A 26,545-nucleotide genomic window follows, 5' to 3' on the forward strand; every position below is an offset into this window, starting at 1 on the left:
GGTGAGATCAGAAGAAGCTGGGACCATGGAGCCTTAAGAGGAAGGGGAAGGCTGAACTGTTGCAGACATCGCCCGCCATCTTGCTCAAAACATGGCAAATGACTTTGGTGAGAAAGTACCTCTTATGGTACCTTGAGTTGGACTCTTTAGGGCCTGGTATCTGTAAGCTTCTGCCCCAAATATATACCCTTTATAAAACCCAACAGATTTCTGGTCCTTGGTATCAGCATCCCTTTGGCTGACTGATACACCTAGGACAGGCGGAAGGTTGGGAGATACTAGGCTTACGAGACAGTATCACCCACCTGGGTCTGCTTGGGTTCTAATGATAAGAATTTTAGATCTTGTGTTTCATCAGGTGAAAGTTATAAACCTCCAGGCATCAGCAAAGGATATGACAGCCAAATCACTGACTTTTCTTTCGAGCGTGCTTTCCTGACAGTGAATGCCTTAATTTCTACATCTTTTGCCATGTGGAGAGGCTTAGAATTTCCAACATCATCAGGTCCTTGAATCTTTAAAAATTATCTCTCCTCTTGCATTTTACTAAAAGCAGCAACAAGAAACCAAGATGCACTTTCAAAACATTGCTTGGAAATCTCCCCAGCTAAACCTCAAACTTCATTTTCTTTTCACGAGACCACAGGACACAACTTCGTTAAGCATCCTGTCAGAACACAACAAGGGTCCACCTTCCTCCAGTTTCCACTAACATGGTTCCTCACTTCCTTCTGAACTCTTGGCATTGTTTTGGTTTTGTTTGTTGCTGTTGCTGTTTTCTAAGAAAAGCTGTAGTTTACAGAAAGATCATGCATAAAATAGAGTTCCCACATACCTGCTCCATCTACATTCCGCATCAGTGTGGTACCTTTGTTACAGCTGATGAGAGAACAGCATTAAAATTGCAGAATTATCTTTAGCCATAGTTTGCATCAGGATTCACTGTATTGTATAGTCTTATGGTTGTTTTTTAAAATTTTTTAGCAACAACATACCACTTAAAATTTACCCTTTTAATGACATTCTTATATATAATTCAGTGATGGTAACTGCATTCACAATATTGTGTTACCATCATCACCATACATTACCAAAATTTCTGTCACCCCAAACAGAAATTCTGCACCTGTTAAGAATTAATTCCCCATTCCCGATGCCCAACTCAGCCCCTAATATTCTGTATTCTAGTTTCTGACTCTATGAATTTGCTCATTCAGAAATATTTTTAAAGTCTAAATTTCTAGTAACAGCTAATTCACAATGATTTATGCTTTCTCTGAAATGATTTAGGATTTCTCTAAAATGCTGCTCACTTTGTTCTGCAGCCTGTTAAAGCAGCATCTTTGACACCCGCATTTCTGATCACTGTCTATTCAAGGTGTTTGAGGCTTTTACTATCATTCTTACAGCCTTAACCCACAGCCTGATGCCAAAGGCACTCTCTCACATTTAGGTGTTTGTTACAGCAGCACAACAGCACTAGGAAACAACGCATCTATCAGTTTTCTTTTGCAACATTTAAAAAATTACCACACATGTACTGGCTTAGAACAGTTCTATAGGTCAGAAAGCTGGGCAGTAACTGTGATGATTTCAGCACAATATTGTGAATGTAAATTAATACCACTGAACGACTTGAAATGCCACTTGAACGTGGTTAAAAATGGGAAATTTTGAGTTGTACATGTTACTATGATTAAAAAGTTTAGAAAACATAATAATAAAGGGGTCCAGAGAGGCTCAGTTGAGATCTCTGCATAGGGTCTCAAAAGGCAGAAATCACACTTTATGCAAAAATCCATGCAAAAATAGTTCAAAGACATAAATATAAGAGCTAGAACTATCATACTCCTAGAAGAAAAGGAGGTAAGCATGTTCAAAACCTTGCGTTAGGCAATGGTTTTTTAGGCTTCATACCTAGGGCACAGACAGCAAAGAAAATATAGATAAATGGGACCTCGTCAAAATAATTTTTTGTGCATCAAAGGATTTTATCCTGAAAGCAAAACGACAAACTACACAATGGGAGAAAATATTTGGAAACCACATATCTGATAAAGGTTTAATATCCAGAATATATAAAGAAATCATTCAACTTAACAACAAAAAGACAACCAACTGAGTTAAAATATGGACAAAACAACTTGAACAGACATTTCTCCAAAGAGGATTTACAAATGGCTAGAAAATGCATGAAAAGATGCTCAACATCATTAACCATCAGGGAAATACAAATCAAAACCACAATGAGATACTATTTTACACCCATTAGAATGGCTATTTTTTTTTTTTATTGAAAATTTCAAGTTTTGGAGAGGATGCAGAGAAATAGGAACACTCATTCTTTGCTGGTGGCAATGTACAATGGTGGCACAATTGTGGAAAACAGTTTGGCGGTTCCTCGGAAAGCTAAGTATAGAACTACCATATGACCTGGCAATCCCACTACTAGGTATATACCCAAAAGAATTGAAAGCAGAGACTCAAACAGATATTTGCACACTGATCTTTACAGCAGCATTATTCACAATTACCGAAAGATGGAAGCAAACCAAGTGTCTATCATCCAATGAATGGATAAATAAAATGTGGTAGATATACAATGGAATACTGTTCAGCCGTAGAAAGAAATGAGTTCCTGATATATGCAATGACATGGATGAACCTTGAAGATATCATGTTGAGTGAAATAAGCCAGACACAAAATGATAAATACTATATAATCTCATTGATTTGAAACAATTAGAATAAACAAACTTATATAGTCAGAACTAGAATATAGGTTACCAGGTGATGGGGTGGGGATAGGGAATGGGAAAGCAAGGCTTAATAGGAAGTTAAATACAGGGTTCCTGTCTGGAAAGATGGAAATGTTTTAGTAATGGATGGTGGTGATGGGAGCACAACATTGCAAATGTAATTAACAGCACTGAAATATTTATCTGAATGTGATTAAATGGGGAAATGTTAGATTGTATATATGGAACAGAATAAAAATGTTTTAAGAATCCATAGAACTACTCTGCACAAACAGTGAACCCTAAACCATAGACTCTAGTTAATAGTATAATTATAAACATGCACTCTCGTCAATTGTAACAAATGTTCAAAACCAATACAAGGAATTAATAATAGGGTGGTATATGGGTATCCTGTACTTATTCGCGATTGTTCTGTAAGCCCACAACATCTCTAATAAAGAAAAAAATTAAAAAAAAAAAAATACCGCTGGGAGTGTTTCCCTTTGGCATCATGGTGAAAAAAAAAAAGGCTGAAATCAAGGTGCCGGCCTGGCTGTTGCCTTATCTGGAGATGCCAGGGAAGAATCAGCTTCCAAATTCACTCAGAGTGTTGGCAGAACTCAAGTTTCTTATGGCTGTAGGCCTGAGGTTTCTGCTTCTGGCTGGGGGGCAGGCAGAGCCTGTGCTTAGTGCCTAACGACTGCCCTCATCCCACAGCACGTGGCCTCCTCCCTCTCCAATGCCAGCAAGGGCGAATCAAGTTAGACTCTCACCTTGAATCTCTCTGACTTCCCTTTTTGCTGCCATCTGGAGAAGACCTTCTGTTTCTAATGAGTGCAAGAGTTGGGTCAGGCCCACCTGGAGAACTTTCAAGTCTCAAGTCTTAAAGGACCTGGGGTTTTAATCACACCTATAAAAACCCCATCACAGCCATACCAGATTAGTGTTGACTGAACACCAGGGGAAGGAGCTCTCTGGGGCCCCTCACTGGAACTCTACCTATGGCAATAGGTATCACTTCCAAGAATTCTTGGAAAAAACTATTCAGTAATATTATTTCCAATTTGTAGATAAGAAAACTGAGGTTAAGTAACTTGTCCAAGATCACACACTATGAGTGGCAAAGCCAGGGTCAAAAGCCAGGCAGCCTTACTCGAAAGCCTGCATTCTTGACTATAACACCGCACTCCATGGATGTGGCGTGACATTTACAAGCAGGGAACTGAGAATAACATTGGAATGAATAACGGAGAGATGAGGAGTGACGATGACTACATCCTGCTTGGAAGTGATTCTTGGGCATTATTTTACTTAATCCTAACCACTACACTATGGGGTAAATACTATTTTTAGTCTTATCATTTTCTCAGGCTGAAGTGCTAGTAAGGAGCCAGGTCAGGTCCATCTGACCCCAAGCCCGGTCTGCTGGTACCTGTGGACACTGCTTCCCCAAGGGCCGGCCCACCCCTCCCCACCACCAAGATCTGGCTCGATGGGGCAGCAGGCACATGACCTCTCCAAGAGCGCTTCCACTCTCAGCCTCCTACCTTCTGCTGGGGGCCACTGGGATCCTCCAGCCCTTGATCTGGCTCAGCTCCGGGTCCGAGATCTCAATCTGCAGAGGGAGTCTGGGGGCCCAGACAGTGACCTCTAACTGGGAGGTGAAGTGCTGGTGGGTGAAGTTCACAATCGTGTCCACTTTGCTCTTCATCTCCTTCCCATTCACAAAGACGGAATCGCAGTTGTTGGAAACCTTTGGGGAAGGGGAGAGTCCTGAGATGCATCAGCAGGAAGAAGCCAAACAAAAAATCACAACAATGAGAGTTCATGAGCCATAAGAGCCCAGATTTACTAGACACCAAGACAACCAGAAGAATATGACTCATAGAGAAGCAATTTGTAGGTGCTAATTAGTGGCAGAGACTGATGAATAGACTCTTGAAAAGCCATTTTTTATTACTCATTGCTGACAAGACTATAAACATAATTTAATGGAGTTACATAACCTCTGTCACATTTTTTTGTGTTTTTTTCTCCTTTACCTTAACTTTTTTGTGTACTCAGCCCTCCAATAATTAAATCCCAGGTGCATCATATTTTATTCTTGTACCATATTTGAAGATGCATTAAAGGTGGCCATATGTTACTAAAAAATTTCAATCTATGAAGAAGAGGACCCTTTCTGAAAAATCAAGGTACCTTTGCACCAAATTAAAAATCCTAATAGGCAAAATGCTCATGGAATACAATGGGAACATGGATGTAATTATTTTTGGCCCTTTCAACAATTCTGCAGCACAGAAGTGAGTGTGTCGCATCCATCACAGCCTCTGACTCAGCACTCGGCCCTCTCTAATGTGCAGGCACTCACGAGTTAAGGATTAGACAAGTAAAGCCCCCATTTCACTTCCTCTCTCCTGGGCCACTGGGAAAATGTCTTGTGTGTGTCTAGGCTGGGAGGGGAAGGAGGGAGTAGGCAGCACTTCCTGAGCAGAAGACAGAGAATCCCACAATCGTCTCACCCAGAATCACACAACTGCAAGTGCCCATCGCCTCCTTTTGCAGATGAGGAAACTGAGGCCCAATGAGCTGACATGAATGGTTCAAGGTTGCACTACTTTTAGAGGTGCAGTTTCAGGATCAGGATCCTGGCAGGGCTCCTCACCTCAGCAAATGCTCCTCACCTCAGCATCACACAGACCATACTGCAAACCATAAACTCAAGAGATTTTTTCTAGATGCTTCTTTTCCTTACTCAAATTTCTATTCACAGCTTCTAATCCAGAGGCACACAAGTCCAAATGTCTCCTAAACAGTTCAAGAGCAATGTCAGAGTATTAAGATAATCTTGCCAACTCCAGCCTCAAAGAGCAAGCCACCAAATTGTTGGAGACAAATTATCATCCCCCACCCCCCAAAAAAGGCACTTAAATGATGTATATCCATGTGGAAAAAGAAAAGATGAGCCTCCCATCCTTCAACAATTCCGTTTTTAACTCAGGAGTTAACTTGAAGTGAAACCAAAGACGAAGCAGAAAATAATTAACAGGACACTTAAAACTCTGCCTGCATGCCCAGTCACAGAGAAGAATCCTTGTTGTTTCCACTTTCTGCATCACAAATGTCTTTAGTTATTCAGTGCTCCACTTGGAAGACCTACAGAAGTGGTGTGTCACAGTGAGCTGATCTTACCTGAAGGCCTTTCCACATCCACAATGGTGACCTTCTTGGCATTTGGGCTTAGGTAGACATGACTGGTGCCTACTAGCTATCCAACCACATGTCAGCCCCTCGGCTCCAACACACCCATACACCTTCCTCTTTTCTAAGAGGACTAAGATTTTATTCAGATTTTCCACTGCCCTCCATGTAGCCATGTTCCTCCCAAAGCCAGTCATTATAATTCCACTCCCCGTGTCAGCAACTGGCTTAAGGATGGGCATGTAACACAATTCTGGCCAATGAGGCTTGAGAAGTCTACTGGGAACTCTGGGAAAAGACTCCTGGCTATAAAAAGTGAGGCACAGGAACAGTTGTCCCCTTTCTTCCCCTGGGGGTTGTCACATGAGAAATGATGCCTGGAATTAAGAGAACCAGGCTGACATAGCACAGCAGGACAAAGTGATGGAAGGAACCTGGTCCTGGATGACCTGAATGCGCCACTGGATTAGCCACCCTGGAACTGCCCTACTTTGAGACTTTTCTGTTGTTGTTAAAGCCATTTTGGGCCATGTTTTTAATTTGCTACTTGAATCCAAAGGCACCATGAAATAAGACCTCAGCTCCAATGTCATGCCTCTGAAGCCACCCCGAGTCACTCCTAGTAGAAACCTGGCAGCCCCTCAGCTAGTCACCTCCAGCTGCATCACACTATTTCATTCTATCTTGTTTATCACATGTGCTACTTAGGTACACTGCATTTACGACATCACTATAAACTTACATTAGGTTACCTTCACAGTTCTCATTGCTTGTGTCACGACTTCCACTGAAGTAATTACACCAGCATGCACTGTCTACAGTACGCTGTAGTGTTTACACTGTAGTATTTACCTCACGATACACAGCACTCTCTGGAGGGTCCTGGTTGCATACTTGTTTCTTATCTCTTCCCCAACCAAAGGTGATCTGCTTGAGAACATGGCCCCTGCCTCCACTTACCTGCTGGCTCCCAGCACAGCGTGAGGCACAGAAAGGGAGACTACATCACAGCCGTTTCCTCTGGGCCACATCCAGCCTGTGCCCCACAAGCCCAGAAGAGAAAGGCGGGGATTCAGACACGACCATGTGGTCAGTGGAGCAGGGAAGAGTTAGGGTCATTTTGTGTATCACGAGTGGAGCTGACTTGCCGAAGAAACTAAGAGCCAAACGCTAAGGAAGTTTAGGATTAAGAGCTGATAAATTTGAGACCTGTAGTAGAATGTGGCCTTTTTCCTAGAAATTGAGGTTTGGTTTCTGTGTCTCACACCATGCTCTGTGTGTGTGTGTGTGTGTGTGTGTGTGTTTGTAAAGAGGGAGGGTGATGAGAGGACAAGAAAACAAATCCCACCATTCATCTCAATCATACCTTCGGCACTCTGTGATCCCCAAGAAGAATATCAAAAACCAAGTGCTGTGACTCCTCACAGAAGAAGGGCTGAGAAAAGAAGCAGGGGGACAGGAAACAGATGATTTTGCCATGTTCACTTGTGAGCACGTGTGAGAGGGCTTGCACATGTCATCCTGGGGCCGATGGCTTTCGAGATTAGTATTTGTACTGTCAAATTACACACCGGCAGCTCCATTACTCTAGAGTAACAGGGGCAAAAAGGTGCTCTCCAGATGCAGGTATGTTTCCGCTGGGGACATCCTTTATTTCATTTTCTAGTTAGAAAAGCAGCACGAGTTTAACCTGTGCAGCAGTAGTCACCCCCGGAGCCTGCCACACCGTAGATCCATCTGTCTGCACTGATTCAAAGCTGACCTGTTTTCCCTCTCCTAGTCTCAGAAATCTGCCTGTCTGGTAGAAAGAAGAAAAGCTAGAGAACCTGATAATACATTTCTCACAAATTCAAACACACACACACAAACACAAAATAGTGAAATTCCATGTTCAGACAGGAAAAAGGAATTAAAACTATATAAAGAAAAAAAGCCTTTGATATTTAACTGTCATCAGGATCAAGTATTTGTACTGTGTTTGAGACTCAGGAAGACAAAAAATGTGTTTTACCTTGAGTTTTCATACTTCCTAGATATATAAAGGAATGATAGTAGCTAACACCCAGTGAATGCTTACTATGTACCATGCATTATTTTAAAATTTTATATAGATGGGAACAGGTGTAGCTCAGTGGCTGAGCATCTGCTTCACAAATATGAGGTCCTGGGCTCATTAGCCAGTATCTCCCAAAAAACAAAAAACAGAAATAAAAACTACATAGAGAGGGCTGCACCCACTAAATCCTTCAAATCACTCTGTATGTTAAGCTGTTTTGTCCGTACATTCCCAATGAGAAAACTAGCCCAGGAGAGGCCGCTCACACAGGACACACTGCTGGTAGAGGGCAGAGCAGGGATTTGAACTTAGGGCCCTGAATCCAGAATGTTCTCAAGCACTGCTTTACTACTCAATGTATGTTGGACAAAGAGAACACATGCCCTCTACAGTAGTACAGGCTGATTGGGAAGGTAAAGCCCTAAATGCACACTCTGGTTTGTGAATTTATCAGCCTTACTGGAGTATCATTTACATTCAGTAAACTGCATCCATTTAAACTGCACAGTTTAACTGAGTTTTGACAGTGTGTAACCGTTGAAAGCACCTCCTCAATCCAAATAGCACTTTGCCTCCATCCCAAAAGATCACTGGGTGTCTTTTCAGTCCATCCTTCCCTCTGCCCTGGCCAGGACAACCACTGATATGCTTTCTGCTACAACAGATTATGGTCTGCAATTCTGGAATCCCACCTAAACTCAATCTCAGGGTGTACTTTCAGGTCTGGCTTCCTTCACCAGCACGGTGGCATGAAGATTTGTCCACATTGTGGACAATGGAGGAGTTTTGACAGCAATTTAACCTGCAAATGCAGGTCCTCTCAGGGCCAAGGCCCCGAATCAGGAGAAATACCCTGTGCTGGTCACTTCTTTCAAGTTTGAATCCCTCTAAAATATTCCTGGTTTTGTTCACTCTCCAGAGTGTTTTATCCTGAGTTCATAGATGACATCTGTGAAGAGCATTTTTGGGCATTTACACTTCCGTAATGGAAGCATAAGTCGCCACCACATTTTTCCAAGTAGACCCCCAAGATCAGAAGAGGAGCCAGGAACCGCAGCGTGGGGCCACAGACTGGGGCCTCATGCCCACTCTTCCCATCCCCATGTCTGAGTGGGTCACTCCCCATGTCTCCGATTCAGATGCCACATCTGGGAGCCTCAGTTGACCTAAACTTTCCAGCTCTGGCACTCCGCCATCTAACACATTTGGAGGATTCAGAGGCTGAGCTCAAAGGCCCAGTGTGTGCTGGCACAAGGCAACCTTTCTCTGTCTTAGCTCCCTCAGCTGTAAGAGGAATCATTCATTCATTAAACACATATTTCTTTAATGCCAGCTGAGACTGCAGAATGGCCCTAGGTGTTAGGGATTGAGTGAGGAACACCAGAGCCCCTGTGCCCATGGAACAGACGGTCTAAAGGGGAGACAGGCAGGATCTAAAGACACAAGTCGGCATATTGTAAACAATCAGATGGTGAGAAGGGTTAGAAAGAAAAACAAAGCCATGTAATAGAACAGGCAATGGCGGAGGACACTACTGCCGTGAAAACGAGAGGTGCCACCCAAGTGGAGACCTGAACAAGGGAGGAGGTGAACATAGAAGAAATGCAGAAACATTCAAAGGGGAGGAAACAGGATGTGCAGAAGCCCTGACACAGGACCGTCCTTGCCACTTTCAAGGGCCAAGAGGGCGGGCAGATGGACTGCAGGCACGTGGTAGGCGTGGGGCTCCCACCCACTGCCATGGAGGCTCTGGAGTCTGCACCCGCGGCAGGGAGGCCCGGGCCGTGCTGCGTCCGCACTGCTCCCAAGCTGTGTGCTCCCAAGTGAGCAGGAGGGTCGGGGCTGTTGGTCCGGCATGGAAATTTCCTACCTGATTTGGAGATTATTTTTCTTATTCTTTGATGCACGCCTGTGAAATCATTCTTCAGTCTCTACCATCCTCCAGATCAGATTGCTAATCAAGAAGGATTTTTTATTTGCTGCTTCTGAGGGGAGACTTTTCCAGGGGCTGCCTTGTGTCACCATGCTGATGACATCACTACCATTCTCTGTAGAGCCCACTCCAATCAGGTGTTCGCCTCTGCTATTCCATTAATTCCCCTTTGTCAAGGTCACCAGGGTCTTCCAAGCCACCCTTTCCAACAGTCGACTTTCAGTCCTCACCTCCCTTCTCAGCAGCATTTGGTAGTCAGCCACTCTCCTGAAATACCTTTATCACTGGTCCTCTGTCTTGTGGCTTTCTTTCCACTAACAAATGGTCCCATGTTCTCAGTGTCTGTTTCTGGATTCTTTTACTCACTGCTCTCAGTGCTGGCCAAGTTCAAACTTAAACTTGGTCTCCTACTCAGTCTCGTGGCTTTAAATATTGATTCTAGGATAGCATAATCCAAACTTATTTCTTTACCTTGAACTTCTTTATATGAACTCCGTATGTGTGTACCCAACTTCTTAGTTAACATCTTTATTTGGATATACAATAAGCATTTCAAATTGAACATTTCTTAACTTGAACTCTTTATTCTTTCTCTTCACCAAACCTGCTGTTCCTACAGCTTTCCCTTATCTCAGCTATGGTGGCTTCAGACTTCTGGTTGCTCAGGTCAAAAATTGAGAAGTCACCCATGAATTTCCCTTCTCTCTCACATCCAGTGACCAATGGAATTGCACTGAGAGTTCAGAAATAGACCCTCACATCTACGGTTAACGGATTTTTGACAAGGCTGCCAAGTCTACTCAACTGGGAAAAAAACTCTCTTCAACAAACAGTGCTGGGAGAACTAGAAATCCTTATGTAACAGAATGAAGGAAGACCCCAATCTCACACCATATACAAAAATTAACTCAAAACAGATCAAATACCTAAATAGAAGAGCCACAACCATAAAACTCCTAGAAGAAAACACAAGGAAGCATCTTTAGGACCTCACGTTGTATAATGATTTCTTAGACTTTATACCCAAAGCACAACTATAAATGAAAAATTAGATAAATGGGACCTCCCATTACAAACTTTTGTGCATCAAAGTACTTTATCATGAATGTGAAAAGACCACATATTTAGTAGGAGAAAATATGTGGAAACTGCATATCTGATAAGGGTTCAATATCCAGAACTTATATACAGAGATAGTACAACTCTACAACAAAAACACAAACAACCCAATTTAAAAATGGGCAAAAGACTTGAACAGACATTTCTCCAAAGAGGATACACAAATGGCTAAAAAGCACGTGAAAAGGTATTCAACACCATTTCCTATTAGGGAAATGCAAATGAAAACCACAATGAGATGAAATTTCACACCCACTAGAATGGCTACTATTTTTTAAAAAAACAGAAAATTACAAGCACTGGAGAAGACGTGAAGAAAAAGGAACAGTCATCCATTGCTGGTGGCAGGGTAAAATGGTACAGCACACTGTGGAAGACAGTTTGGCAGTTCCTCAGAAAGCTGAGTAGAGAATTACCACATGACCCGACCATCCGGCTACTAGGTATATCCAGAAAAACTGAAAGCAGGGACATGAACAGATTTTGCACACCAAAGTTCATAGTGGCACTATTCACGAATGCCAAAAGATGGAAGCAATCCAAGTGTCTGTTCATCAGTGAATGGATAAACAAAACATGTTACATACATATAACGGAATATTATTCGGCCAGGAAAAGGAACCGAGTTCTGGTCTATTGACAACATGGATGAACCATCACGTTGACTGAAATAAGCCAAACACAAAAAGACAAATACTATATGCTCTCACTAATAATCAGAATAAGGAAATTCATAAAGGTAGAATCTAGAAACAGGTTACTGGGGGCTGCACTGGGGGTAGGAAATGGGGAGTTAATGCTTAATTTGTATATAATTTCTATTTGGGTTGATGGTAATGTTTTGGAAATGGAAGGTGGTGACAGTAACACAACATTCTGGGTATAATTAATAGCACTGTATTTTATGCATGAATGTGGTTAAATGGGGAAGTTTTAGGGCATATATATGTTCCCAGAATGAAAATTAAAAGATTAAATATAGGACTGTACAATACAGCCCATATAAACAATGGGCTACAGTTAATACTACACTTATAAAAATATCCTTTCATGAATTGTAATAAATGTACCACACTAATGCAAGGTATTAATAATAGGGGTATGGGGTAAATGGAACTCTGTATTTTTCACATGATTTTTCTGTAAACCTTCTGTAAGCCTTCTCCAGTTTAAAAATTAAATAAAGGTAAAAAGAGAATGAGAGATGGGGAGATGCAGATAACACAGGCAGCTTTTACAGGTAGATATCCTGGAAAGGGGGGCAGAGAAATGAGAGAACAAATGATGATAGCTGCTGGAAAAGGTTGTCATAGGTGTTAAACGAGAGGACCTTCAAAAATCACTTAGCATGTGCCAGCACATGGTGAGTACTCAAAAATAACACCTCTTAACTAAGATCACTCACAATGATGAGAAAACTAAGTAAATACAGCTGCCAAACAGGATGCCACCAGATCTGATGGCACTGGCCACACACTGGTACAGCAGTCAGGGAGCAAGTGTTTTTCCAGTGCTGATCATATGTCCCGTTTTTCTGTGCTAAGAAAACACAGGTTTACTCAGATAGTTTTCAGCTGGAATGGTTGTCTTACTCGGCCAGGGCTGCTATAATACAATAGCACAGACTGTTGGCTAAATCAGCAGGAAAGCGCTGCTCACAGCGTCTGAAATCAAGGTGTCTGCAGGCCAGGCCTGCTCTGAGGTCTGCTGGCAGCCTCCTGGCAGGTGGTCTCTGCCGTCATCATGTGGCCATCTGTCTCCTTCTGTCCTGGGGCTTCCACCTCTGTGCCCAGATTTCCTGCTTATCAGGACTCTGGTCACAGGGCTTAAGGCCCACCCTGGTTCAGTTTGCCTCATCTTAAGATCTGTGCCCATCTTGCTGGTCAAGTCTCCGTAATGAAGCTGGGCATCAGATTCACAGATAACCCCCAGCCATTTGTCCTCTAACTGCTTTGTGATTCCAAGTGTCTCCTATGAGGGATTTTGGTTTTCTGAGGTTGAAAATAAAATGAATTTCTAGGCTCTGAGCTCCCTAAAGACTGCAAGAGCAGAAGGACCGAAAGTGTGGAGGAGATTTTAAATTCCCAAGTGGGCTTTGATCATTTAGCTATAGTCAGTCACCAGGCGCTTAGCCGCTCTGCAGCTCCAGCGTGCCCCGACACAGGCTCTGAGTGCTGGCTTTCCTCCTGAGAAAGGGAGACCAGGGCAAGTCTGGGTCCCCTTCAGCTATGGGAGTCCCTCCCTCCCTCCCTCTCAGTATTACTCAGTATTTGACTCTTTTCACAGGGACGGTCTCAGGTCAAGCACCAGTTCCTTCCAAGAGGCCTTCCTATCCAAAGATCCCCTCGGTCACACCCAATCCTGACACTCTTTTATTTCCTTTACAGAATTGCCAAGGTCTGAGACGGTCCTGTTTCATCTGCTGGCTTACCTATTTATTGTCCGTTTCTGCCCTGACAGCAAGGGCTTCCTCTCTCTTGTTGTCTGCTGTACCCCAGGGCCTGGCACCTGGTACCACTCAAGATGTATGTGCTAACAGTTTAGCCGCCTCGTTCCCCATTCACCCAGCAGGCAGTGTATCATGAGCATCACAAGGTCCCTGATTTTCCAATGATGTTGACTGGAGATGGTGACCTAGCCACTGCTTATCACAAAAGGGGAGCCCCGTGTTTCCTTCCAGCCACCGCTCAACAGGGGGTTCCCCAGCTGCCCTGTCACCCCAGCAGCCTTCAGGATTCTGGAGAGCACTTGGGGGGTTCTCTATTGCTTCCGCTTCCGCGCCATTGCAGGGATGAGGCCAGTGTGCGGAGACAAGGGGCACATCCACAACGACGTCACACTGACGCAGAAGCCTTCCCCTCCTTCTCACAAGAGCATGCCGCTTTTCCTTTGAAGTAGACTCCTTCGACCACCCCTGATGCCACCCCTGGGGTGGGAAGAGAGTACTGGCCACACAGGGAATTCTTTTCTGATGGTGCAGAGATTGTCTGGGGGTGGGTAGGTGACTCAAAGTGGAATGAATGAGTCTCGGTAGCCGGACTTTGTTGAAATTGCTGAGACAAGACGTTCTCTTTCTATTGGGAGGTTGACAGGTCACGAGCTCGAAGCTTCTGATGGCCATGGTACCACCATAAGAGTGAGCCTGAAGAGAATCAAGTAAAAGGAAAGCAAATCTGAGAGGCACAGAGACATGGTCCTGACCATGCTGTGGAGGCACCTGGATCCAGCTGCACCTGAGCTGGTTTAGTTTCCACCTACACCAGACAGTGATTTTCTATTAAACCAGTTTGAACCTAATATATGCTACTTCATTGAAAAAAAATAGTGCTGCCTCACTTGGACAGAACAGCCCTGTGTTCGTGGTGACGAAATTCACTCAGGTTAAAAATTAGATAAGAATCTCTAGACAGAGCAGTGCCCATCCCCAAGGGTTCCCAGAGGAAGCTAAGCTGTCACTAGCCAGACACCATCCATCTGAGCCCTAAGCTTCTACCCCTTTCCACTGACAAACAAGCATTAAAATGCCACTTGCATAACTGTGTGTTTCTAGAACATTACTGAACTATACTTAATAATACTGTTTGACTATGAGCAAGAAACAGAACCTGAGTCTTAGCTTCTAATATCATCTGGCCTTCACCTGGCTCAAATCCATCATTTACATATAAAATACATGTCTTTTCTTTTTTTCAATTATCTACACAAAATTCTACCAGAGTTCAATCACACTTTAAATGGCAATTGTTTCTAGAGTTAAAAACTAAGGTAATAGTTATATTCAAACAAAATTATACTTGAAAATCTCTTAAATTATCCTTAAGGCATGGTATGCATGGTTTGGAATATAAAAATATGTATAAGATTATGCAAGTATAAGCAGTAATATATATAGTCATGTGAGGCGTAACTGCACAGAGGGACAGTATTTAGAAATTATTCAATTCTTACTTTCTGGCTCAGAACATTTGAACAAATTTATAGAATTCCAGTTAGTTCCTCCTGATTTGTGTCATCATTCATCTCTTCCTTAACATTTTTCAGTTCCTCTAACACTGCATTAGTCAAGGGTTTCTGGTTGCCCTCAATATATTCTTCAAAGTCTTACCAAAGGGAAGAGGTCAGTGAAGCCACACAGCCCCACCCACTTTCCTAGACACCAAAACAATAAATCTCCCTTCTGGGACAATGGTTGGGAAAGCCTTACAATAACACACACGCTTTACCCCACAGGTTACACTAATATGTGCCAACTTAGGCCACTCGAGGCAGGGTAACTGACATAACCAGACTGAAGGATGTTAGTTCTACCTATAAGGAGATGAATGCACGCAAATACACATATATAATTTATTTTTGGACAAATGCACAGTTGACTTTTCAACCGTGAAATGTCCATGAGATACAGCCTTTGGGCCCCTCTGAACACAAAAGCAAACATAGGATCCACTGTCAACGATACAGGATGCTTACATGTTTGTAAAGACCATTATAAAGGGAATTTGCCAAATCAAATCATTCTCCTAGAAAGTTCTAGAAAAGCCACGGCCCTGGCCTGAGGAGCCTTCTGTCCGCCTTTCTATCTTCACGCACTAAGACCTGCTACCTGGACGCTCCCTCCTCTGTCCCCTCCTGGCCTGTAATGCGAATCCTTTGGGGACAAGTGCGCCTGACTAGGTTTCCCGTGGCCCGGGGTTGAGGCGTGGGGCTGCACAGGGAGACTGAGGACCAAACAAATGAGGGCGCCTGGGGGCTGCAGGGCCGTCCAGCCAGTCACTGCAGGCCCCGCGGGCCCTCCCCCACCGGCCCCCCCCAGCCCGGGACCTCCCGAGGCCCTGGCCATCCTGACGGGCCACGCGCTCTGAGGGACGCAGCCTCAGGGCAGTGGGTCACCAGCGACCTCACGCACGGCGCCGGCCTCCTGCGCTGGACCTCGGCCGCCACGTGCCCCTTCTCCTTGGCAGGTCCAGCGCTCGGCCTGGGACGGACGGACGGTCCAGGCCTCCCGGCCAGGGCGGAGCCAGGGCAGCATGGGCAGAGGGACCGCTGCGCCCCCTCCCGCCTCGCCCCACACCCGGCACCTCCGTGAGGAGCCCGACGTCCTGGGCCGAGGGCCACCGCCGGAACTGCGGGATCTGCGCCCCCTTCGTGGGGAGGCAGCCCAGGACACGGCCCCCGGAAGGCGCAGAGTTCACGGTGAGTCTGAGGTTAGACCCAGGCCGGGCTGGGCGGGCGACGTCGTGTGCCGGGCCCTGGGATGGGCCCCGAGGACCCAAAGTGAGCAGAGGGGAGGCGGCCCGGGTGTGGACGGAGGTGGGCTCCAGGCGGGAGCAGCCAGGCCTCCCCGGCGCCCACCCGGGGCCAGGCCCGCTGGCTGCCGTCGGCCCCCTGACCCTAGAGGGGCTGCGGCTGGCCCCGAGTGACCGCGCCTGGAGCAGCCCCTCGCCACAGGCTCCCTGGCACCCCTCCCTCCGGGCCCCCATTAGGTGGCACCAGTGCAGGGCGCAGGCGATTTCCCGGGACTCTGCGTGCTGGGCCAGCCCGACGGAAGAGACAGGAAGTGCAGGGCCTCTGTCCCTCGGGGCGGAAGCCCTGCCTGAGACAGTCAACACGGTTTGCTTCTGCCTTTGCAGACAAGGGCTCTCAAGAAAGCCCCTCACCAAGAGCACCCCTGGCAACCCAGGGCCAAGTTCATGGCTGGGTACAAAGTTTAGCACACGCTTATCTGTGGGATGTGTTCACTTTAGCATTTTCTCCCTTGACACTGGGAGAACTAAAAAGCACCACAGCACTTGCTAGTTTAGGAAAAGATCCAGGACTCCGATTCGCACGCGGTGCCCCAAAGGGGATTAAGGCTCGTTGAGGTGGTGAAGGCTCAGCTCACGGGGCCCCCAGCCCCTCACCCCAGCTCCAGCCGCAAACGCGGAGCCTGCAGGGAGCGGCTGGTAATGAACTCCCGGGCCCAGGTGCTGGAGCCGCGGCTTAGGGGTTCAGGGTTTGCATATAAATGAGCCACATAAAAGAAAAGCATTTTGGCAGGAAAAGCATATTCTCAGGGGGAAGAGAAAGAGAGATCTGCAGGGTGCATGTTTTCCAAACTTATTTTGAAACTACTTATGAAAATTTCTTTCAGAAAAGAAACTTCTATAAAAGAAAGCTGTGAGCTGCACACCCAAGGTGAAAAATCAGTAGCTGAGAGTTGCTCTCTGAGACTCCAGGAAAAGGGGCTGTAAATACAAAGGGGGGCCTTTCTCCCACCTGCTCTGGACCCCGAAAGTCGAGGAGAGGGCTCTGAAAGGCCCAAGCTAAAACTCCTGGCAAAGGCAGATCCGTGCCCTGCTGCCACGAGAAGTGTTTACGTCCACACTCACGCTGTCAGTGAAGGGCCCCAACGAGGGACCCCAAGTCCCAGGACGCGGCCAGGCTGGGCCAGGCACGGGGAAGGCAGGAGCCCCGGGCGCCTCGGCCACACGGAGGGGCCGGGGAACCCGCCTGCGGTCAGCTCCGGGCCTGTCCAGCGGGGCGGGGCCGGCGCAGTCCCTGGCTCAAAACTCTGCTTCTGGACGGCTGGGAAGTGGCCCCCCGTGGTGAAATCCTCGTGGGTCTTACTTTAAGTGCTGATTTGAGAAAACCTCTATTTCCACTGGCAATCAGTTACAATCTATTGTATCTAATAAACATTTCTAGTACTTTATATAATGTAGCTAATCTTATCTGTTTGTCACAGAATTCAGTTATGTGTGCAACTGACCCCTAACTTTTCAGCACCACTGGCCTGGGGTACACTGCAAGAGCTGCTGGTGTGGGTTGACTCCACAACCAAGTCCCTGCTGGGGCCAGGAGGTAACGTGAACCAGGAAGGTGGGTGCTGCGTGACTGGGAAAAGCAGGGGCTGCGGCAAACACCCCACTTAAAGGGGCAGCCGCTCCTCGGCCGAGCCTGCCCGGCCACGTGGATGCCAGGACAGTGGACACAGACCTTCTGGCTTTTCAAGAGAAGCAGGGAATCCAGATTCTGGTGACCACTACTGATATGTCAATACTGGCATCTAACTACACGTGTTTTCACTTACAGGCTGGACAGAGCTTGTCTTTGCTCCCAGGCCTGTCCTTTTAGGGCCTCTGGCCTAAGGACCTCCTGACGTATGTGATCTGGCCCCACTGGAAAGGAAGGGAAGTGCCTTTTTACTCCTCCAGAATAACAGGTTCATTAGCATCATGCTTTCCATCCTTATTAAAAACTCTCGCTGGCTCCCTAGGCTCTACCAGGCACAGAGGCAGGTTCATCTCACCTGCCCGCGCCCATCACCACTGGGAGGCTGCTCAGTGCTGGGGGGAACGGGGGCTCGCGCAGGAAGGCGTGCTGGGCTTGCCTGTGATGGCCACCACGGGACAGGTGACGCAAATGGCTCTCTGGGCCATCCTGGCCCATAAATTAGGCCTCCATTCCTTAGCATGGTTTGAAGGTCGTCACATCCCAGTCGCCCTCTCGAGCTCAGGCCCTGCCCGTCCTCCCACCTACATGCACCTTAACCTATCCCACCAGCCACACGGAGAGAGGCCGCATTCCTTACCCCACCCACTCTCCTGCCCCTGCTCCTTCATACTTTCAGGCTCCCTGCTCTGGCTGACATGCCTCTGCCACTTGTTTGCCTGGTGAACTCCTATGCATCCTTCAACACACAGCTCAAACACCCCTTCCCCTGTGAAGTCTTTCCTGTCTCCCCAGCCACAGCTCTCCTACACCCCATTCCACACTGCACCCATTTACTGGAGCTTTTTTCAAACTGTATCAGGGCTCCCCTAATATGGCATGAGACATTCAAGGTCTTAATTATCTAGTTCCAGCACCTGACACTACAACAGTATATGGAATAACAGAATTAAAATTAATATACCTTTAACTTTCTGTGAAACAAAAGATTGAATTAAGGACATCTCTTGGGCCAAGACTTCCAAAATTCGTGTGGCACTCTCATGATTGCTGCCATATCGTCCTTTCAAAAATTACTTAAACTTTTGATGAATTACTGAAATAACAGCACAGCAGGTACTCTGAAATGAGAATATGAGAAACTCCAGAGGTGGCTGATAACCATCGGCTCTCTCCTCACTGCCATACACTGGTAACAGGTGTTCAATTTCACAGGCACAATGCTGCAGTACCTCCAACCAAGCAGTCTGGGTGCAGCTGATAACTGCACTCTGCCCACTCATAGCTGCCCCAACAACATTACCTGCAAAACTGTGGATTTTATTTTCTAGTACACTAATATAAATATATATTAAAAAATTAAAAAAAAAAAAAAGGTTTGTCTCTGTTCCACCAAACCCCATTTTTCAGACCACCAGAGGTACATGAGCCTTACTAGAGAAAGGCTTAAGCAAGAGACATTGCTCTTGAAAGCACATGGCATGCCCCACTAAAAGGCTCTGTTGACCCGTCCACAGATGATTTAGAAATCTCATTTGAAGATGTGGTTAAGGTATCCATCTTATGAAGGGCTACCAAACACAAGTCCCAGGAAGACAGCATCTCCTCCTCACCCAACACCAGCCCTGTAACCTGGAAGAAGAGCCCACAGACAGTTCTTCATTCTAAACCCCAGCTGGAAACTCCCAGTGTGGAGGGTGCTTGTTTTGAACGATTGCAGGCTTCTAGGCCACCCCTTTCTTCCGCAAATGGAATTAGTTACCGAGTCTACCTGTCTTGCAACAAGATACAACCCAACATCACAATAAGAGTATTTTTAAAATATCTGATCCCCCGTCTAGTAGCACTCTTCAAAACGGGCCACAAATCCTGCCTGCCAAAAAGGAGGTCCACGTCTCATTAAATGCTGCAGTGGGCTGGTTGCTGGTGCCCCTGGAGGTCTGGGAAAGGCCACAGAGCCCACACAGCAGGACTTTCCTGGGGAGCTGGGTGCAGGTCCTCTGCCTGGTTGCTGTGCTCAGGGACTCTGGATGCCAACAGGCTGCCAGCTGTGACCCAGCAGGACCACATTTAGCCAATTCATCACCAGCCAAAGGAACTCTCCAGCCCAGAGAAAGGAGAGTCTAAAGTTCTCCCAAAGGAACTCACTTTATTTGGAAGAGAGTATGTGGAAATTCGGGCCTCAGGACATTACCAAAAATAATGGAGATTTTGGTGGTAATAATTAAGAGGGGAATGGTAGTCAGGAGAGCTACAAGCTAAACTGTAGGCCAGTTTTCCAGAGAGAACTAGGTAAAAACAACTAAGAATAGCCCTACTAAGGTCAGGACAAACTCGAAATACTAGCTACAAAAACCATTATGCAAAGGGACCCAACTTTAATACAGCAGACCATGGAAAAATGTATGTCCACACAATGTTAGAATCATCAGTGGGAAATTAGTGGGGCCTAACAGCTGGGTGGGATACCAATGAAGACAGCTAAGCAGAGAGACCAAGGAAAGAGTCAAAGAGAGCCCTGATAAAACCACTGTCTCCCCAGAAAGGCTTCACACTGCAGGAGAAACAGGCATTAATGAAAGAGTCCATGTGGTCACTAAATAAACAGGCCAGCAAAAACAACAATGAAAAGCCCTAAGGGTAGGGATCTGTACCCAGAGGTACAGGATATTATCTAAAATATCAACTTTTGAGCAAAAAAAAAAACATTTTAAGACATGAAAATACAGAGGAAAATGCTATCTATATAAAGGGAAAACAGCAGGTAACTGAAACTGCCTATGAAAGGGCCAGATGTTGAATTTAACAAAGACTTAAAAGCTGTCACATGCATGTTGAAAGAACTAAAAAAAACAATGATTAAAGCAATAAAGGAAAGTTTGATGACAATGCTCCTCAAATAGAGAATATCAATAAAGAAGTAGTAATTATCAAAAAATATCAACTGGAAATCCTAGAGTTGAAAAGTGTAAGAATTGAAATGAAAAATTCACTACAGGACACATGGCACAGGCTGGGGCACTGACAAGCAGAGTTTGGTTGCACGGAGACTGCAATCAAGGATTCTGCATTGAAATGCAGCAGGATTTAGGGAGTTTTCCCGCTGTTCACAGCAGTGCAGGTAAAATTAGTGTTTGTGAGTTCCTAGACTGCCAAGGAATTCCTCGAGGTGAGACCTTCAGAGCTCAGCAAAGAAGTTAGGATTTCTAAAGAGGAAGCCTTAGAAACTCTACATATCATGTCTCTTAAATATGCCAAGATATGCTGGTACATCTGAGACAGGCAAGGAGCGTACAGCACTGGAACTTCTTGAGCAGGAGCATACCATGGGCTTCTGTTCAGCACTATATAATGACCTTCTGTTCAGCACTATATAATGTTCTTGGGAGGGGAGTACCCTTAGCCAAAACAACAGAAATCTCTGGTGCACCTGATATTGGGAAAGCATAATTACATATGCAGTTGGCAGCAGATGAGCAGATACCAGAGTGTTTTGGAGGAGTGGCAGGTGAAGCAGTTTTTATTGATACAGAGGGAAGTTTTACAGCGGACAGAGTGGTAGTCCTTGCTGCTGCCTGCATTCAGCACCTTCACCTTATAGCAGGAACACATGTGGGAGAGGAGCACCGAAAACTGGAGGATTTCACTCCTGAAAAGATTTTTTTCCCATATTTGTCATTTACATTGTCATGATTACACAGGACTTTTGGCACAAATTTATTTCCTTCCCGGCTTCATTTCAGAACACTCAAAGGTTTGATTAGTGCAGGTTCTTAACCATTTTTTGTTCCATGGACCCCTTTGCCAGTCAGGTGAAAACCACCAACCCCTTACTAAGCCCACAGTACACCACATATTAGTTAATAAACATACCACACCTTGGGAAACGGACTTTGGCCCAGTGGTTAGGGCGTCTGTCTACCACATGGGAGGTCCGCGGTTCAAGCCCCGGGCCTCCTTGACCCGTGTGGAGCTCGCCCATGCGCAGTGCTGATGCGCACAAGGAGTGCCGTGCTACACAGGGGTGTCCCCCGCGTAGGGGAGCCCCACGCGCAAGGAGTGCATCCATAAGGAGAGCCGCCCAGCGCGAAGGAGGGAGCAGCCTACCGAGGAATGGCACCGCCCACACTTCCCGTGCTGATAACAACAACAGAAGCAGACAAAGAAACAAGACACAGCAAAAAGACACAGAAAACAGACAACCGGGGGAGGGGAGGGGAATTAAATAAATAAAAATAAATCTTAAAAAAAAATAAAAAATAAAAAAATAAATAAACATACCATACCTGCACCAACACGTCCCCACAAGAATGTTTTCCTGAATTTCAATTCAAGCTCATGGACCCCTGGTTAAGAACCCCCAAATCAGTAAGTACTCCTCTTCTATTATGTCATGACCTAGATGATCTATCACTTCATACTCAGTAACGAAATAGCCTAGCCCAGGAAATGATCAGTCTTGCAAAGAACCACAGATTAGCTGTAATTTTTACCAATCAAATGACAACCAAGTTTGATGGAAGTCAGGTCTCACTGGTTCCTGCTTTAGTCTTAGGGATTTAGAGATGCTGTTGTTGCTACTGAATGTTCATTGCCAGCAGAAGCTTCAATGAATTTCTGGAAATGGTCACAAGAATCAGAAGAATAGAAACCCAAAGGCTAATCTCAAAGTATGCAAATATGCTGATGCTTTGACATCCAATGTGCACAAGCAGGAGACGTGTTACTTTAAAATATAAAGGCATACTACGGCATGAGTGAATGAGAAATATACTGAAGTGAATGGGAAAAACAATTAAGAAATCTGATTCTCTGAACAAGTTATTTTAAAGCACTGTTCTACTATTTTGTTCTGTTTTCATTTTCTGTAGCGTTTAGTAGAGATGATATAGGTATTATGATTCACCCAAGTGGAGAGCTGATCTCATGTGGCCAATCTGAATTTATCATTCAGAATGGCCCCCTTCTTTGACAACTGCCCAGAAAATATTTTGTTCTCTGTTTGAAATGTAACTTTGGAAACTCCTAAAAATGACAGAAGTTTTTTTTGTTTAGCACCATGAGTCAGTATATCATTATATTCAGATTTATTAGTAAAATAAAATTTTTAACTGACCAAATTGATTTAGGTAACCTCTATTCTAAAATTCCAAGCCATTGGTTTAACTTTCTATATTGTTTTATTATGTTAAAGGAATGTCTTCGGTGCTATTATCTCATCTAGAAATTGTCTAGAACATATATCTTCCAGAATAGGTTGATGAATACACCATTATTTATTTCTGCAAAAAAAAATTCATAGAGGCTCAAGAGTAGGTGTGAGCTGGCAAAAGGGAAAAAAGGCAGCAAAACAAATGGATTGATAGAAATTATGTACTCCAAAAAAACAGGCAAAGGAAGAATGAAGAAAAATGAACACAGCCTGGGACAAAAGTGGACCATAATCAAGCATACCAGCATATATACCAGGAACAAAAAAGGGAGAAAGGAGAGAAAGAAGTAAATATTTGAAGAATAATAGCTGAAAAACTCCGCACTTTGTTGAAAAGCATTAATCTACACATCTAAGAAGCTCAATAAACTCCAAGTAAGATAAACATAAAGGGATTCCCACCTAGACACATCATTGATGAAAGCCAAATAGCAACAGAAAATATTGAAAACAGTAGAACAAAAATGACTCATCACATACGTGGGTATTGCAAGATTAACATCTGAATTTTCATCAATTGCAAAAGAGGCTTGAAGGCAGTGGTTTAATATACTCAAAGTGCTCAAAGAAGAAGAAATCTGTAAACCAAGCATTCTAAACTATCTTTCAGAAATGAAGACAAAATAAAGATACCCTTAGATAAACAAAACTGAGACAATTCACTGCTAACAGATCCACCTTACAAGAAATACTAAAGGAAATCCTTCATACTGATAGCAAGGGATCCCAGAGAGTAATGCTGAATCCATATGAAAAAAAAAGAGCACCAATAAAATTAATTATGTGATTATTTTTTAAATGGTACAAATACATATTTCTTCTTTCTTCTCCTTTTTTCTCTTAAATGATTTTAAAAGCAGTTGTATAAAAGAGTATGTATATAATATAGTTGGGCTTATAACATAAATTCAATATATGTAACAAACATAGTACCAAGGACATGGGTGGGATCAAAGCTATACTGAAGTAAGGAAATGAAATCAGACAGTAACTTGAATCCAAAGGAACAGGTGCAGAGAACAAGGAATGGCAAATAAGAAGGTTACTATAACACAGTCTATAAATGTACACTTGTTCTTCTTTCTTCTGTCAGCTTCTTTAAAATATATTCAATTATATAAAGTAAAAAAATAACACATTTTTGCGTCTGTAACATATATGGCTGTAGCATATATAACAATAGAAGCACAAAAAAAGAAAGATGAAATAGAGCTTTGCTCTATAGAAGCAATACAATATAGAAGCTATAGCTCATTGGAATTAACTTAGTAGAAATCTTATATAGAGTTTTGATAAGTTAAGAGATATATAGTAAGCCTCAAAGCAACCACAAAGAAAAGAACAATAGTGAAACATCATTAAAAGAATTAAAATATTATACTTAGAAAACACTCAGTGAATGCAAAGAAAGCTTAAAAAGGGAATATGGAATAAAAGACACAGATACATAGAAAACAAAAAGTAAAATGGCAGATGTATATTCAAATATATAATTAATGACTTTCAAGTGACTAGATTTGACAACCAAATAAATAGGCAGAGATTGTCAGCATGGATGAAACAAAAAGGAAGATAAAACTATATGCTATCTGCAGTAGTATACTGTGAATTCTAAGATACAAATAGGTTGAAAGTAAAAGGATGGGAAAAGATACTAATATATCATCCAAAACCACAATCACAAGGAATCTGGAAGAAAAAAAAAGATTATGAAAAATATTGCCAGAAATAGAGAGGGACGTTTTATAATGATAAAATGCTTGATCTATCAGGAATATATACAAATTATAAACATATATGCACCTAAAATAGAGCCCAAAAATACAATAAGGAAAAAAAGCAAAGAATTAAAAGGAAAAATCGAAATTTCAACAATAATTAGAGACTTCAATACCATTTTCAAAAATGGATAGAATGACTAGAATGATCAACAATGAAACATAATACTCAAACAATAAATTAAATTGACTAAGAGGCATCTACAGAACATTTGACTCAACAATAGCAGAATGCACATTCTTCTCAAGTGTACATGGAACTTTCTCAAAGATAGGCCATATTCTAAGCTATGGATTAAGGCTTAATACATTCAAATGGATTTAAGTCATACAAAGAATGTTCTCAGGCTACAATGGAATAAAATTAGAAATTAAAAGCAGAAAGAAAATTGGGAAATTCACAAATAAGGGTAAATTAAAACAATGAAAATGACTCAAGGACAAATAGAAAATTTGAATGGGTCTATCACAAGTGAAGGGATTAAATTAGTAATTTAAAAAATACCCATAAAAATTAACCTCGCCCGGATGGCTCCATTGCTGATTTCTAACCAATGCTTAAAGACAAATAAATCAAGTCCTTCACAAATATTTCAAAATAACAAAAGATGAAGAAACACTTCCAATTCATTCTATGAAGACAAAATTATCCTAACACCAAAACCAGACAAAAATACCATATGAAAAGAAAACTATAGACAAATATCTCTAATGAACACAGAGGCAAAAATCCTCACTCAACAAAATGCTAGCAATCTCAATACAGCAACACACTACAAAAGATACTTTGGCCAAGTGGGATTTATCCCAGGAATGCATGGTTGGTTTGATACCAGAAATCAAATAATGTAGTACACTATTATCATCTCAATAGATGCAGAAAAAAAATGTGACAAATGTAGCACCTGTTTATGAGGAAAACACTCAACAACCAAGGAATTGAAGGGAATTTCCTCAACCTGATAAAGGGCATCTACAAAGAACCCATGGTAAAAGACTGAATAATTTCTAAGATGAGGAACACAGCAAGGGTATCTTCTCTCACCACTTCTACTCAACATTGCACTAGAGATTCTAACCAAGGCAATTAGGCAAGACAATGAAATAAAAGGCAACCAGATAAGAAAGAAGGAAGTAAAACCATCTCCCTTTATAGACGACATGATCTTGAATATAGAAAATCCTAAAGAATCCACTAAAACCTATTATAACAAATGAATTCAGTAAGTTTGCAAGATACAAGCCCAAGAGACAAAAATTACTTGATTTTGTATGTTAGCAATGAACAACCCAAAAATGGAAATAAGAAAAAAATTCCATTACAATAGGAACAAATTGAATAAAATACATAGGAACATATTTACCAAAAGAAGTGCAAAACATATGCTCTGAAAACTAGAAAACAATGTTTAAAGAAATTAAAGATGACCTAAATAAATGGAAACACATCCCCTTATCATGAAACAGATGAATAAATATTGTTAAGACAATATTTCTCCCCCAAATGATCTACAGATTCGATGTAATCTCTATCAAAATCCCAGCTGCTCTTTGTGCAGAAACGGGCAAACTGAT

The 26,545-nt window shown here is 43.5% G+C and overlaps 1 protein-coding gene and 1 pseudogene across 2 annotated transcripts in view; one reads left to right on the top strand and one right to left on the bottom strand.

The window, feature by feature from the left end:
* LOC101429838 (transmembrane protein 132B) overlaps positions 1-26,545 on the bottom strand; it is a 398,604-nt gene that overhangs the window by 18,547 nt on the left and 353,512 nt on the right. For both annotated transcript variants that reach the window (XM_071209744.1, XM_058281218.2), the window contains exon 6: positions 4,289-4,494. In XM_071209744.1, the coding sequence (XP_071065845.1) occupies positions 4,289-4,494 (206 nt within the window). The remainder of the gene's footprint in view (positions 1-4,288; positions 4,495-26,545) is intronic.
* On the top strand, positions 16,078-22,543 carry LOC139437010 (DNA repair protein RAD51 homolog 3-like; annotated as a pseudogene).

This window comes from Dasypus novemcinctus, chromosome 19 (assembly GCF_030445035.2).
Source record: "Dasypus novemcinctus isolate mDasNov1 chromosome 19, mDasNov1.1.hap2, whole genome shotgun sequence".
Lineage (NCBI taxonomy): Eukaryota > Metazoa > Chordata > Mammalia > Cingulata > Dasypodidae > Dasypus > Dasypus novemcinctus.